At 36.3% G+C, this 16392-nt stretch overlaps 1 protein-coding gene across 2 annotated transcripts in view; it reads left to right on the forward strand.

Moving 5' to 3' along the window:
* Window positions 1-661: 661 nt before the first annotated feature.
* DLEU7 (deleted in lymphocytic leukemia 7) overlaps window positions 662-16392 on the forward strand; it is a 34165-nt gene continuing 18434 nt past the window's right edge. Inside the window, exon 1 of one of the 2 annotated variants that reach the window (XM_007495403.3) lies at window positions 662-1373. In XM_007495403.3, coding sequence (XP_007495465.1) covers window positions 1005-1373 — 369 coding nt within the window. In that variant the 5' untranslated portion in view covers window positions 662-1004. The remainder of the gene's footprint in view (window positions 1374-16392) is intronic. The other variant, XM_001378374.4, reaches the window with a different exon arrangement.

The raw sequence follows: 16392 nt of genomic DNA on the forward strand, positions 1-16392 counted from the left end.
AGCACAAATTCACATCACTGGTTTCCTTCATCTACTAAAGCATAAAATTGCCAGTCCTTTGACCTAACTTAAATCAAGGAAGTAGCAATGTTAGGCTTAATTAAAAACAGCAAATATTTATACAGCTGCCCACGGGTTCACAACATAGAAATGGATTTAGCATCAAATCTTGCTGTCTTAAGTCCTTTGGGATCTTCTTACAAAAACACATAGGATCCTCTGGCTTACTCTCCAGTGCCAGGAATGCGTCTTCTAGAGTTAGTTCAGGTGTGGCTGTTCCCCTCTCTGATTTCCAACTTCCCTCCTCAAACCTGCGCCTTTCCCTAAGTCCCTGATTACCAGAACAGCTCAATCTGGTTTTCGGTTGCAAATGTAGCATGAACCACCAAAGAATGCCACTAGTTAAAGCACAGCCTCCCATCCATAGGAAAAAAGCTAAACAAGTTTCAGTAATATTGAATTGTTGCAAATGGTTCCTGCCAAAAAGACCTCCCTACCTAGGAGAGAAACGATTGCTTTTTTGTTTAGATTTCTAAATATGCCTAGTGGAGTTTCCCTTCGGGCCTTCTGCACTTATGCCCCATCCGGCGCTCTATTTTACCCTCCACTGGGTGAATTGTGAATTCTCCCAAAGGAAAAGCTTTTCTTCCCCCAAAGCTTGCACAAACAACAACGGGGGTACATCTATTCTTTTCTCAAAGAAAAAAAGGGGTTAAGAAATGCTTTTCAGGGCGCGGGCAGAATTTCACAAAAGCATACCAAATAGCAACTCCAGCCACCCGGGAAAGCTTTTAGGTCCAAGGGAGAGGAGCTGCAACCAACAAGTCATTGATTACAGGTCGAGGGGGCGGGGCCGCGGCCCCACACGCGAACTGAAGGAGCGCACTTGGAGAGGGGAAGGAAACCAGCGGAAAATGTGACCCGGTTGACCTTAATCCCCCTCCCCCCCTCATTTCTCCTTCCCCACCTGCCCGAGGAATAGAGAGGAAAAAACGGGGTCGGCCATGGCTAACACGGCGCACCTCCTGGCCTCTATCAATCACCAGATAGTGGCCCTGCAGACCCTGCGGCTCTTGCAGCAGCAGAGGGACCGGGAGGAGGGCCAGCTTTTCTCCAGCCTCGTGTCCGAAGCCCCAGGGCAGGCAGGCCAGCGGGAGGAGAAGGAGGGCGGTGGGGGCCCCGCGGCTGGGACAGCAGGCGATGAGCTGGGCGCCGTACCCGAGCCCCGCGACTCCGGCCAGTGCGAGCTAGCTCGTTTGGCTGTGCGCACAGTGCTGGCCCGTGTCGTCGAGTCCACTTCACAGCTGGTCCGGGTGGAGCAGACGATCCTGAGCCCCCTGCATCAAGAGCTGAACTTTCCCATCCACATGAAAGTAAGTGACCCCCGCCTCTGCCCCAATTCTTGCCCCCTCCCCAGCCCCGAGTAATCCCTGCTGGACCGCTCTGACCCTTGGAGCTGGGGGGTGGTGAGGGCCACGGGTCCGCACTGTGCCAAAAGCAGGGGGTTGGACGGAGGGTAAGAAAGGAAGGCAGTGACAGGTCTGGAGGTGTGCATGCAAAAGCGATGGGAGGGAGAGTAGTCCCTCCGAGTCAGGACCCCGGGAGGGTGTGGGAGAGCGCGCGCCTTTGTGGGCTGAGGCTGGCATAAGAGAGAAGAGGGCATCCTGTTCTAGCTGTGCCCACCGGGTGACCTCCTTTTCCTGCCTTCTGAAACGCCCTTCTTGGGTGCAAATCGTCCCGTTGTAAAAAGTTGGCTAAGATGAACTAGAATGATAATATTATTAATAATAAAGTGATCTAGGGCTTAGTGCCTGGGCACTTAATTTGTATTGAAAAGGGCCCTCGAGTTAAGAAAACAAACAAAACAAAAAAAAACTTACCTTCTGGTTTAGAAGCAGGACTAGGTTCCAAGGGCCAGGCGATTGGAATGAAATGACTTGCCCAGGGTCACACAGCTAGGCCACATTTGAATTCAAGACCTCCAGATATCACATTGAACTTGGCTTTCTGTCCATTGAGCCATTTAGCAGCCCTAATGAGTTTCTGAATGTGAAAGTGGCCAAGCTCATGACTTAATAATTTACCATTTAAGAATTTATTGTTCTATATAATTATTAATAACAATAATGTTAATAGCACTTTTTGTGCCAAACACTTCATTTTGTGATGAACTGGAAAGGGTCCTGGGTTTAAATTTGAAGTCACCTATTCTGTATGTTTCTAAATGTGAAAACAGCCAAGTTCATCACTTAATGATAATTTATTATATAATTATTGATGTTATTTAATAATTTACATACCACTTGCTATGTGCCAAAGACTCAATTTTGTGATGAACTGGAAAGAGTCCTAGGTTCAAATTTTGAAATCATCACCTCTGCTTTTGAATATGAAAACAGCTGATCTTCAATATTTAGCCAGAGTAAAAATAATGATGATGATAATAAGCATTTATAGTGTACCTGCTGTGTTTTAATCATGTAATTTTTGTAGTGGATTTGAAAGGGTCCTGGGTTCAGATTTTGAAATAATGGCCCTGCTACCTTTTTTTGAAGTGAAAAGTTCATTTAATAATAATTAAAATTTAATAATTTAATTTATTTATATTTAATTTAACATTTAATAATAACAAAAAATAATAATGACAATAAAACACTTCTATAGCACTTTATTTAAAACAATCAGTTTTCTGGTGGATTGGAAAGGGCACTTGGCTCAAGTTTTGGTTCTGCAACTGAAAAACTGTGTGTGTGATGTGGAAAGTCCTAATACTAATGTTCTTGTGGGGCTTCCCAGATTGCATCAAGTTTAAAGGCCTGTATTATAATTTAAAAAAAAAAAAGAAGAAACCCAAAACAGTGTTTGATTTTGAGCAAAAGGCTTCCATTTACTTTGCATCAGTTTTGCTCATCTTTCCGGATGTAGGGCTGGCCTAGGATCCTTGAGGCCTTTTTGGGTTCCTCCATTCTGTGATTTAGTAACAGGCCTTTCCATGGTCCAGGTGGGGTTAGTCAATCCCCTGAATGTTTTCCACACTAGATTATCTTTATTCCTTTAAGGTTTTTTCACACCCATCCATCACATTTATTTTCACTACTAGTCTAGTGCAAAGCTGGGCTCAGAGGTCTACCTAGTCAAGAATCTAAATGCTTATTGAGCAGGCCAAAAAGGGCTGATCGAAAGTGTTGAAGTGTGAATATTAACTTCTGCTCAGTGAAAAAAGAAAGAAAGAAATCTTTTAAGTAAAAGACCCTTATTTATGGCGCCTTTTCCCTCTTTAGGTGGCAACCTGCTTAAACCAAGATTGCTGATTGGCAGAGTCGCCACATCACAAGGGGATGCCTCCATAAAGGAAAGAGCTCTGGTTTAGGAATCAGTAGACTACCTTTCTGCCTGGTGCTGCCACTAATTCACTTTGCAGCTTGACAGAGGCAGCTTTGGGGAGTCTTTCAAGGGTTTGGCTAACATAATGGGGTTCATGAAACAATTTCCAAGGCTTCTAGCTTGGTGGGTTTTTTGTTTGTTTTTAAAGGATAGCTTTCAATGTCTTAGTTGTCAAGCAATTTGCCTTTTTTTAATGTGACAACAGGAAGCCAGGTTGGTAGCATGATAAGAATTTTGCAATAAAATATCCACTGGGGTTGACTTGGAGTCATCTGACAGATTTTAAAGAACTATTTATGGACCCAAATACGTGCAATGAAAGAGTTAATGTATTGTGTGAAAAGCACTGAATTTAGTCACAAGATCTGAGGTCAAGACCTAACTTTGCCACTTATTTTTTAAATATTTAGTATCAATTATTTTTTTGACCCTTAGTATCTGTCTTAGTATTGCTTTTTAAACCCTTATTATCTTGGTATTTTTACACTCTTAGTATCTGTCTTAGTATTCTTCTTTAAACTCTTAGTGTGTCTTAGTATTATTTCTTTTTAAGCTCTCAGTATATTAGTATTTTTATACCCTTAGTATCTGTCTTAGTATTCTATTTTAAAGCCTCAATATCTTAGTATTATTTTTGATATCCTTAGTATCTGTCAGTATTCTTTTTTTATTCCCTTAGTATGTCTTAGTATTCTTTTTTATGCCCTTAGTATTCTTCTTTAACCCTCAGTATCCTAGTATTCTTTTTTAAAACCTTTGTATCTTAGTATTTCTTTTTTTAAACCTTAGTATCTGTCCTAGTATTAATTCTTTTAAAAAAAAAACTTTTAGTATCTTTGTATTCTTTTTTTATACCCCTATTATTTGTCTTAGTGGTAATTATCTTAGTATTTATTCTTTTTTATACCCTTAGTACCTATCTTAGTATTTTTTAAACCCTTAGTATGACTTAGTATTCTTTTTGAAACCTGCAGTATCTTAGTATTCTTTTTTATGCCTTTAGTATCTGTCTTTGTATTATTTTTAAACCCTCAGTATCTTAATATTCTTTTTTATCTCCTTAGTATTCTTTCTTTAACCCTCAGTATCCTAGTATTCCGTTTTATACCCTTAGTATTTGTCTTAGTATTCTTTTTTATGCCCTTAGTATGTCTTAGTATTTTTATACCCATAGTATTTGTCTTACTTTCCTTTTTTAAACCCCTAGTATCTTAGTATTTTTTATATCCTTAGTATTCTTTCTTTAACCATCAGTATCCTAGTATTCCGTTTTATACCCTTAGTATTTGTCTTAGTATTCTTTTTTATGCCCTTAGTATGTCTTAGTATTTTTATACCCATAGTATTTGTCTTACTTTCCTTTTTTAAACCCCTAGTATCTTAGTATTTTTTATATCCTTAGTATTCTTTCTTTAACCCTCAGTATCCTAGTATTCCATTTTATACCCTTAGTATTTGTCTTAGTATTCTTTTTTTAAAGCCTCAATATCTTAGTATTCTTTTTTATGCCCTTAGTATGTCTTAGTATTTTTATACCCATAGTATTTGTCTTACTATCCTTTTTTTAAACCCCCAGTATCTTAGTATTTTTTAATATCCTTAGTATTCTTTCTTTACCTTCAGTATCTTAGTATTCTTTTTTAAAACCTTAGTATCTTAGTATTTCTTTTTTAAACCTTAGTATCTGTCCTAGTATTAATTCTTTAAAAAATTTTTAGTATCTTTGTATTCTTTTTTATACCCTTAGTACCTATCTTAGTATTTTTAAACCCTTAGTATCTGTCTTCGTATTCTTTTTTAAACCCTTAGTATGTCTTAGTATTATTTCTTTTTTCTTAACCTTAGTTTCCGTCTTAGTATTCTTTTTTTAAACCCTTATTATGTTTGTATTTTTTAAACTCTTAGTACCTGTCTTACCATTCTTTTTTAAAACCCAATTATCTTTTAGTATTAATTTTTAAAACCCTTAGTATCAGTATTCTTTTTTTAAACCCTTAATATCTTTCTTAGAGTCAATTTCCTTTTTAAAAAAATCCTTATCTTCCATTTTAAATTAAATACTATATATTATTTGCAAGGCAAAAGAGCAGTAAAGGGCTCTGCAGTGGGGGTTAAAAGGACTTGCCTGGGGTCACCCAACTAGGAAGTGTGTCTGAGGTCAGATTTTGAACCCAGGACCTTCCATCTCTAGGCCTGGCTCTCAATCCACTGAGCCACCAAAGTTTACTTTTTAATGACTTTGTGACCATAGCAGCTCACTATATCCTTCTGGGCCTCAATTTCCACATCTGCAAGTGAGGAAAAATGAGAGACAACAAGGTTTAGCAGAAGTGATTTTGGAGTCTGAAAATCAAGGCAAATAGCTTAACTCATCTCAGCTTTGATCATTTCATTCCTCAAATAGGAAGTTTGGAGGAGCTGATCTCTAAAGTCCCTTCTATTTCTAAATCTATTCTCCTGTGATCCCAGTAGCCAGACTGCCTACTTTGTGGAATTAAATTGGGCTGTATAGTACAATGCTAAGAGTTTAGTAAATAACCATTTATAATATAAGTTGTTATATAACCAATTAATAATAAAGGTGAATTATTTTATTATTCATAAAGTCCTCTTGGGAAGTGGGATGTTTGTCCTAACAGTGCTTCCCTCTTTTGGTGTTGTTTTGGGGGCCAGTTTGCTTGTTGCAGGAGCAGATGGGTTTTCTTGCATCTTTGTCTCCCTCTCATGCAAATTTAGATTTCTGAATCTCACTTGCCTCCTTACTACCTGTGTGACTTTGGGCAAGTCCCTTACAACCAAAGGATCATAGAGAGTTGGAAGAGACTTCCTGAAGAGTCTTTTGATTTTTACAGATGAAGAAATCAAGGCACAGAAATTTAGTGACTTGACCAGGATCTTATGGCTAGTACATTTCTGAAGCATTTTGAGCCTAGGTTCACTGCTGCCCTATCTACTGCCTTTTATTGTTCATCTTTTAAGAAAAAATTAAAATTTGGTAATGGAGTTCGTCCAGGATGGGCATTATCCAAGAGATGGGCATGTTCATTTGAATTAAGCTCTTCATGCTTTCACCTTTCAGCTTATTCTCTGGAGGTACCTTCATGATATATTCTTCCACTGTTAATTCTGTAGCTGTAGGTGATGTTCTCTTGATTCTGCTCATTTCACTGATCATCCTGTCTTGTTTTTTCCAGGTTTTTTTTTAAATAGCTTCCTTATCATTTCTTATGGTACAGTCATATTCCACCACAATTTGTTCAGCTGTTCCCCAATTGATGGGCATTCCCTTAATTTCCATTTCTTTGCCACCACAAAGATTTCTGCTAAAAACAATTTGGAACATAAAAGTTGTTTTATTTTTTTTCCCTTTTCCCCTGATCTCCTTGGGAAACAGATGCAGCAGTGGTTACTGGGACTAAAGGTATAAACTATTTTTTATAACTCTTTGAGTATCATTCTAAATTGTTCTCTAAAATTTTTGGATCAGTTTACAGCTTCAACAACTCTGTAGTAAATGTTCTCATTTTTCCATGTCCATTCCACCATTTGCCATTTTGCACTTTTGTCATTTTAGCCCATCAGATATCTCAGTTATTTGGTTTGCATTTCTCTAATCAGGAGTGAGTTCAAGTATTTTTTCATATTCTAATATATATGACTTTGATTTTTTTATTTGAAAAAGTCTGTTCCTATCTTTTGTCCATTTATCAATTGGGAGATGGATCTTACAAATTTTATGATCTTCTCAATATATATCCCAGAGACTGTCTATAAAAATTTCCCTCCAATTTTCTGCTTTCCTTTTCAACTTGGGAACATTTGTTTTATTTGTGTAAAACCCTTTCAATTTAATTTGCTAAAAATTAGCCACACATTGCCTTTCTTAAAACTGAGATATAACAAGGGTTGTGACTTTAAGGCCACATTGATTCAAGATTTTGTAGAGAAATATTCGTTAATTAAGAGTTCATTGGGAAGTAAAGTTAAGTAGCATAATTTATTGATAGATACATAAGAGAGTTGAATAATTTGGGTTTCTTGAAATTTGAATGGAATCTCAGAGATGATGGATGGGAGAGAATTTTTGAACAATTTGGACCTCGTTCAATTGACTTAAAATTTGTTTTGTCTTTTTTCTCTTCCCCATGTAATATCTTCATTTCCCTGGAAATCTTTATAATAAAGTGGGTTGAACTAAATTATTTATAACCTCTGTGTATGTGTACACACATGAATATAAATATTTTAATATAATTTATTTAATATATGACATATAATAAATTATATATTTGTATATAAACACATCTTGTTTCTTTCCATCAGTCCTAAAACAGAAGAAGAGCAAGGACTAGACAGTTGGTATTAAAGTGATGGCCACCCAGCTAGGAAGTGTTTCAGGTCAGATTAGAACTTGGGTCCTCCTGACTCCAGGCTAGGTGCTTTTTCCACTGTGCTACCTAGCCGCTTATCAGTTTATACTCTAAGAAAGAAAATCTGCAGTTTCTCAAATTGAGACAAAAAGATCCAAGTACCTTCTCTCAAACCTAATGCTAAATGGAAAAAAAACCCCAGAGGATTAAGGGTACATGCAGTTAATGAACTGTGTGTATTACCTGATGGGTTACTGGCATTGCAGAATGGCATATTGCATAACATTAATCCTGCTCTATGCCGTGTGCTATCCTAAGCTTTCAAAGGGGAAAATAAACAAATCAAATCTTATTTTTTTAAAGCTGAGATTTTTTTTTTTTTTACATTTTTTGATTGATTAATTTAGAGTATTTTTCCAGGATTACAAAAATCAAATTCTTTCCCTCTCCTCCTCCCACCCCCCTCCCAAAGCCGACACACAATTCCACTGGGTTTTACATGTCTCATTGGTCAAGACCTATTTCCATATTATTAATATTTGCACCAGGGTGATCATTTAGAGTCTACATCCCCAATCATAGCCCCATTACCGATGTGATCAAGCAGTTGTTTTTCTCCTGTGTTCCTACTCCCATAGATCTTCCTCTGGATATGGATAGTGTTCTTTCTCATAGATCCCTCTGAATTGTCCTGGGTCATTGCATTGCTGCTAGTAGAGAAGTCCATTGCATTTGATTGTACCATAGTGTATCAGTCTCTGTGTACAATGTTCTCCTGATTTTGCTCCTCTCACTCTGCATCAGTTCCTGGAAGTTGTTTCAGTCTTTCAGTCTCCATGGAATTCCTTCAGTTCATTATTCCTTTGAGCACAATAGTATTCCATCACCAACATATTCCACAATTTGTGCAGCCATTCCCCGATTGGAGGTCTTCCCCTCATTTTCCAATTTTTTGCCATCACAAAGAGTGCAGCTATGAATATTCTTGTATAATTTTTTTCCTTACTATCTCTTTGGGGAACAAACCCAGTAGTGCTATGACTGTATCAAAGGGCAGACAGTCTTTTAGCTCCTTTAGGGCATAGTTCCGAATTGACTTCAAGAATAGTTGCATCAATTCACAACTCCACTAGCAATGCATTAATGTCCCTATTTTGCCACATTTCCTCCAGCATTCATTACTTCCCTTTGCTTGTTAGCCAATCTGTTAGGTATGAGTTGTTTTGATTTGCATTTCTCTGATTATAAGAGATATAGAACATTTTTTCATATATTTATTGATAGTTTTGATTTTTTTATCTGAAAATTGCTTATTCATGTCCCTTGCCCATTTATCAATTTGGGAATGGCTTGATTTTTTGTAAAATTAATTTTGGTCTTTATAAATTTGAGTAATTAGATCTTTGTCAGAGGTTTTTGTTATGAAGATGGTTTCCCAATTTGTTGCTTCCTTTCTGATTTTAGTTGCATTGGTTTTGTTTCTGCAAAAAACCTTTTTAATTTAATGTAATCAAATTTATTTTACATTTTGTAATTTCTTCTAACTCTTGCTTGGTTTTAAAATCTTTACTTTCTCAAAGGTCTGACAAGTGTACTATTCTGTGTTCACCTAATTTACTTATAGTTTCCTTCTTTTATCTTCAAGTCATTCACCCATTCTGAGTTTATTTTGGTGTGGGGTGTTAGATGTTAATCTAAACCTAATCTCTCCCATACTGTTTTCCATTTTTCCCAGCAGTTTTTGTCAAATAGTGGATTTTTGTCCCCAAATTTGGGATCTTTGGTTTTATCATAGACTGTCTTGCTGAGGTAATTTACCCCAAGTCTATTCCTCTGATCCTCCCTTCTGTTTCTTAGGCAGTACCATATTGTTTTGATGACTACTGCTTTATAGTATAGTTTGAGGTCTGGTACTGAGGCCCCCTTCCTTCACATTTTTTCAATATTTCCCTTGATATAAATTTTTTTTGTTCCTCCAAATGAACTTTGTTATAGTTTTTTTCTAATTCAGTAAAAAAGTTTCTTGGTAGTTTAATGGGTATGGCACTAAATCAGTAAATTAGTTTGAGTAGGATTGTCATTTTTATTATGTTAGCTCGTTGTACCCATGAGCAATTAATGTTTTTCCAATCATTTAGATCTTGTTTTAATTGTGTGGATAGTGTTTTATAGTTATGTTCAAATAGTTCCTGTGTTTGTCTCAGGAGATAGATTCCTAAGTTTTTATATTGTCTAGGGTGATTTTAAATGGAATTTCTCTTTCTAATTCTTGCTGCTGAGATGTGTTGGAAATATATAAAAATGCTGATGATTTATGTGGATTTATTTTGTTACCTGCAACTTTGCTAACGTTGTTGATTATTTCCACTAGCTTTTTGGTGGATTCTCTAGGATTCAAGTAGACCATCATATCATTTGCCAAGAGTGATAGTTTGGTCTCCTCATTACCTATTTTAATACCTTCAATTTCTTTTTCTTCTTTAATTGCAACTGCTAGTGTTTCTAGTACAATGTTAAATAATAGAGGTGATAATGGGCATCCTTGTTTCACTCCTGATCTTATTGGGAATGCTTCTAATTTATGCCTATTGCAAATGATACTTGCTGATGGTTTTATATATATATACTGTTCATTTTTCTTAGGAAAGACCCTTCTATTTCCATACTTTCTAGTGTTTTTAATAGGAATGAGTGTTGTATTTTGTCAATGGCATTTTCTGCATTTATTGAGATAATCATGTGATTTTTGTTGGTTTGCTTGTTGATATGGTTAATTATGTGGGTGGTTTTCCTAATATTAAATCATATTTGCATTCCTGGTATAAATCCTACCTGATCATAATGGATAACCCTCGCGATTACTTGCCTGGTGTCTTTCTGCTAGTATTCTGTTTAAAATCTTTACATCTATGTTCTTTAAGGAAATTGGTCTATAATTTTCTTTCTCTGTTTTTGGCCTGCTGGCTTTGGAATCAGTATCATATATTTGTGTCATAAAAGGAATTTGGTAGAACTCCTTCTTTGCAAATTATGTCAAATAGTTTGCATAGTATTGGGATTAGTTGTTCTTTGAATGTTTGATAGAATTTACTTGTGAATCCATCAGGCCCTGGGGATTTTTTTCTTAGGGAGTTCTTTGATGGCTTGTTCAATTTCTTTTTCTGATATGGGATTATTTAAGGATTCTATTTCTTCTGTTAGTCTAGTCAATTTATATTTTTGTAAATATTCATCCATATCACCTAGATTGCCATATATTTGGGCAAAATAGTTTTTAATGATTGCCTTAATCCCCTCTTCATTAAGAGGTGAAGTCACCCATTTCATCTTTGATACTGTAAATTTGGTTTTCTTCTTTCCTTTTTTATTAGATTGACCAGTACACTGTCTATTTTGTTTGTTTGTTTTTTTCAAAATACCAGCTTCTAATCTTATTTATTCAATAGTTCTTTCACTTTCAATTTTATTGATTTCTCCTTTAATTTCTAGGATCTGTAATTTAGTTTTCAACTTGTGATTTTTAATTTGTTCCCTTTCAAGTTTTTTTATTTGCATGTTCAATTCATTGACCTCTGCCCTCCCTAATTTTGTAATATACAAACTCAAGGATATAAATTTCCCTTTGAGTACTGCTTTGGCTGCATCCCATAGATTTTGAAAGGATGTCTCATCATTGTCATTTTCTTCAATGAAATTATTAATTATTTCTATGATCTGTTCTTTAACTGATTTTGGAGAATAGCCTTATTTAATTTCCAATAAATTTTTGATTTGGTTCTCCATGTACCTTTACTAATTATTATTTTTATTGTATTATGATCTGAAAAGGTTGCATTTATTATTTCTGCTTTTTTGCACTTGTTTGCCATGTTTTTATGCCCTAGTACATAGTCAGTCTTAGTGAATGTACAATGTGATGCTGAAAAGAAGGTATATTCCCTTTTCTCCCTATTTATTTTTCTCCACATATCTATTAACTCTAATTTTTCTAAGATTTCATTCACATCTCTTACTTCTTTCTTAATTTTTGGTTTGATTTAAATAGATTTGATAGAAGAAGGCTCAGGTCTCCCACTAGTATAGTTTTACTATCTGTTTCCTCCTTTAACTCCACTAGTTTCTGCTTTAGAAATTTGGATGCTATACCATTTGGTACATACATGTTGATTACTGATATTTCCTCATTGTATATTACTGCCTTTTATCAGGATATAATTACCTTCCCTACCTCTTTTAATCATATCTATTTTTACTTTGGCTCTGTCAGATATCATGATTGTGACACCTGCCTTCTTTTTCTCAGTTGAGGGCCAATAGATTTTGCTCTAGCCTTTGATACTTATTCTGTGAGTGTTTACCTGCCTCATTTGTGTTTCTTGCAGACAACATATGGTAGGATTTGGGCTAGTATTCCACTCTGCTATTTGCTTTTATTTTATGAATGAGTTCATTCCATTCACATTCAGAGTTATGCTCATCAGCCCTGTGGTCCCCAACATTTTGATATCCTCTCCTAGTTCTGCCCTTTCTTCTTTTGCTATATCTTTTTAAACAAGTGGTTTGCTTTTAATCAGTCCCCTTAATCCCCATCCTTATACTACTTCCCTTTCCACCCCCTCCCTTTTTGTTCCCTTCTTTTATTTAGTGCCTATTAAGTTCCCTCCACTCCCCTCTTTCCCTCCTTTTTTATACTCCCTACCCCACTCTCCCTCCCTTAATTTTTCCCTTCTCACTTTCCCTGTGGGTGTGAAAATTAAATTGTAACAGGTGCCTATTTTTAGAACACTCAAAGTTGAGTGGGAAGATCTGCCCATTTTTATATTTAATCCCCAAAAGTGTAAACACCCTACTTAGAGTACTGGGGAGATCTGCCCATTTTTTAGATTTAATCACCAAAGGTGTAAATACCCCATTTCACACATTAGGTGGGAGGTGGGAGGTCTCTGACCCATGTGTGAAATATTGGGTGACCAATCAAAATCAACTGACTGCCCCTGGGCAGTCCTAAAATCAAAAGTGTCAACTGTGATTGATTGGTAGACATAAAAATTAGGGGAAATGACACAAAAGAAAGTACCTTTAAAAGGGAGTGACAACTGCTTGAGTGAAGTTTAACTTGGAACTCTTACTTGGAATGGAACCTCCTATGAGGGAGAGTTCTACTGGGAGTTTGACTTGGAGTAGAGGCTGATAAAAAAATCTGCTCAATGAACTTACACGTGATGAGTGAAAAGCTGACTCTTAACTGCTGTTTTTTTTTTTTCTGAAGAGACTGGTCTCAGGAAAGACTTGTACTTTTGAGAGACTTCCCTTGGTCCTGAGCTTTGCAGAGGCCAGCTGAAACTAAGCCTCCTTGCCTGGTCTGAGGGTAAATTACTTAGTGCTTAGGCTAGATATCTCCCTATCTTCTCTCTGATTTCCTTCTTCCTTCTTCTCTATATTTTGTAAATAAACTGTAAAATAAATCTATTTGGAATTAATTAAATTCCTGGTGACCACTCTTGAATAATCACGTCCAACCCTTTAAAAAATAATTCCTTTTCCCCCTATATAGGGTAAGATAGAATTCTATAACCCAAGGGATCTCCTCCCTCTCAGAATTGATTTCACTGAGAGTAAGGTTTATGTATTACCTATTATCACTCTCTTCCTCTCCTTCTTATAATAATATTCTTCCCCTCCCCTTCCCATACACCTCTTTGTGTGATGTAGATTCTCCTATTTATCTTATTCCTTCAAGTTTCTCTTGGTGCCATCTTCTATTCCCCTCTCCCTTTTTCTTTTTTTGCATATCATCTTAGACCACTTATTACCCCAATCTTTTTTTTTTAAACCCTTACCTTCCGTCTTGGAGTCAATACTGTGTATTGGCTCCAAGGCAGAAGAGTGGTAAGGGCTATGCAATGGGGGTCAAGTGACTTGCCCAGGGTCACACAGCTGGGAATTACCCCAATCTTTACCTATGGATGACTCTTCTAATAACTATAATTGTGAATATAATTTTTGAGAGTTATAAATAACATTTTCCGATATATTAATATAAACAATTTGATCTTATTGAAGCCCTTAAAGAAGAAAAATTAAATTAAAACTTTCCCCCTTTCCCTCTTTTTCTTATTTACCTTTTCATGTTTCTCTTGATCTTTGTGTTTGAATATCAAATTTTCCTCTTAGTTTTGGTCTTTTCTTTACAAATACTTGAAAATCTTCTATTTTGTTGAATGCCCATACTTTCCCTTAGAAGTATATAGTCAGTTTTGATGGGTAGTTGATCCTTGGTTGAAGACCCAATTCTCTTGCCTTTCTGAATATCATATTCAGAGCCTTGCCTTTAGTGTGGAAGCTGTCAGGTCTTGTGTGATCCTGATTGGTACCCCTTGATATCTGAATTGCCTTTTTTTTGTCTTTTTGCAAAATATTCTCCTTAGCCTGGAAGCTCTTAAATTTGGTAATTACATTCCTGGGGGTAGTCTTTTGAGGATTTAGTGTAGAGGGTGTTCTTTGAACTCTTTCAATGTCTATATTGCTTTCTTGTTCAAGAACATCAAGGCAGTTTTCTTGGATAATTTCTTGTAGTATTATGTCAAGGTTTCTGTTTATTTCTGGGTTTTCAGGTAGACCAATGATTTTCAAATTGTCACTTCTAGACCTCTTTTCTCGGTCAGTCATCATCTCAGTGAGATATTTCATGTTTCCTTCTATTTTGTCAATCTTTTGATTTTGCTTTATTCTTGCTGTTTTACGAGACCATTGGCTTCTAATTGCCCAATTCTTGTCTTTAAAGACTGGTTTTCTGCTATAATATTTTGTTTTCCTTTTCAGTTTGGTCTGTCCTGACTTTCATGGCTTCCAGCTGTTTAATTTTGATATCTAATTTATTTATCTTTTCATTTGATTTCTGGGCTTCTTTCTCCATTTGGGAGTTCCTATCTTTTAAGCTGTTTTTTCTTTTTGACTTATTTCCCACTTTTCTTGCCAATATTCTTCCCTCTTTTTTTTAAGCTCTGATTTAAATTCTTTAAGAGCTTGTGGCCAATTTCCATTTTTTGGAAGGTTTGGATGCATTTATTTGTTTGTCCTCTTCTGCTATTTCCTCTGTAGTCTATATTTTTCTTCCATAAAAATTATCCAGGGTCAAAGTCTTCTTATTCTTCTTGGTGATAGGAAGTTTTTTTTCCTGGGCATTGTTTGCCATCACTATGCTGGTTTTTCCTTTCCAGTCAGAAGTCTGAGTGAGAAGGGCAGGCTCTCTGTATATGGAGCTAAGAAGTTGGATTTTTGCCTGAGGCCACCTATCTAGTCTCTTGAGCACCTACTGTTTGTAGCCCTTTTCTGTGCTATTTACTTGTCCAAGGTCTGGGCTCTTCCATTTGTTAGGGCCTCAAGTCTTGCTGCTCTCAGGGGTAAGTCTTTGGTGGTCTTAGCTGCCAAGGATCTAGAAGTGCCTCTTGTTCACTGATTCTAATGCATGCTGGCTCTGAGTCTAGCACACTGATTCTGTAGGTGGGGTAGGGGAAGGGTAGATAAGCTTGCATTTTGGTGGAAGTTATTTCACCCCTTTATAATGTGGAAATGCCCAAATCCTGTGGAGTCCCTTTGTTCACATGAATTTGTTTTTTGGGGCCTTTTTAAGTAGCCTCTATTGGTAGGTGATGAGGAGAGAGAGATTCCTGCATCTAAACTGCAGCCATGTTTACCCAGAAGTGAAATCTTATTCTTTTAAAAAATTTAATTTCCCCCCTAATTACCTGTAATGACTGTGTAAGATTTTAAAAATAATTTTGAGTCTCAAATCCTCCCATAGTAAGCAATCTCATATAGATTTTACATAGGCAATCAAATATATAAAACATTTTTCCATATTAATCCTTTTTTTGGAAAGGCAAACCAAAAAAAAAGTAAAAACAGTTTGCTTTGGTTTGGATTCAGATTGCAGTTCTTTCCTTGGAATCAGATGGTGTTTTTTTTTGTTTTGTTTTTTTGCTTTTTTTTTCATCATGTGTCCTTTGGGACTGTTTTGGATTATTTTTCTGAGTATAGCTAAGTTATTCACAGTTGTTCACTATATAGCATTCTAATCCTAATTCCTAATGAGTTTACATTCTCGTAGAAGAGTCCAAAAGTACAGAACAGAAAGCAAATATGGAATTATCCATGTAATTAAACTTCTCTTAAATGAATGCATTAATGCTTTAATTATTTAACCCCTGACTTCCATAATTCTGAAATGTTTCATCTTGGGTACCTGGAGTCCAAAGTTCCCTATGTGGTTTCATCTTAATGCCTTTTCCTCCCACTTCCAAAATGGATGTTGGCTAAAATGGTCAAGTCTGTAATTAATGGATGCTCCCTCTTCATCTGTTCTCTCCCTTCTTGTCTTAGTTCTCATCCACACCACAACTGCTCTAGCTTCTGTATTCATCAGCGGTTACTTGGACTACTGCAATAATAGTAGCTTCTTCATTGATCTCTTTGCATCTTGTCTTTTTTTCCTAATATGCTGATCACACCATTCCAACATCTTCTTAAGACATGGGCTTTGATCTGTCGCTCTCCTGTTTAGGAAACCTCAGCACTCTTATTAGTTTTATATAGGAGTGACCCTGCATGGCTAAAATCCTTCCTTTGGTTTCAGTTT

The sequence above is a fragment of the Monodelphis domestica genome, chromosome 4, assembly GCF_027887165.1.
Source record: "Monodelphis domestica isolate mMonDom1 chromosome 4, mMonDom1.pri, whole genome shotgun sequence".
In the NCBI taxonomy this organism is placed as follows: domain Eukaryota; kingdom Metazoa; phylum Chordata; class Mammalia; order Didelphimorphia; family Didelphidae; genus Monodelphis; species Monodelphis domestica.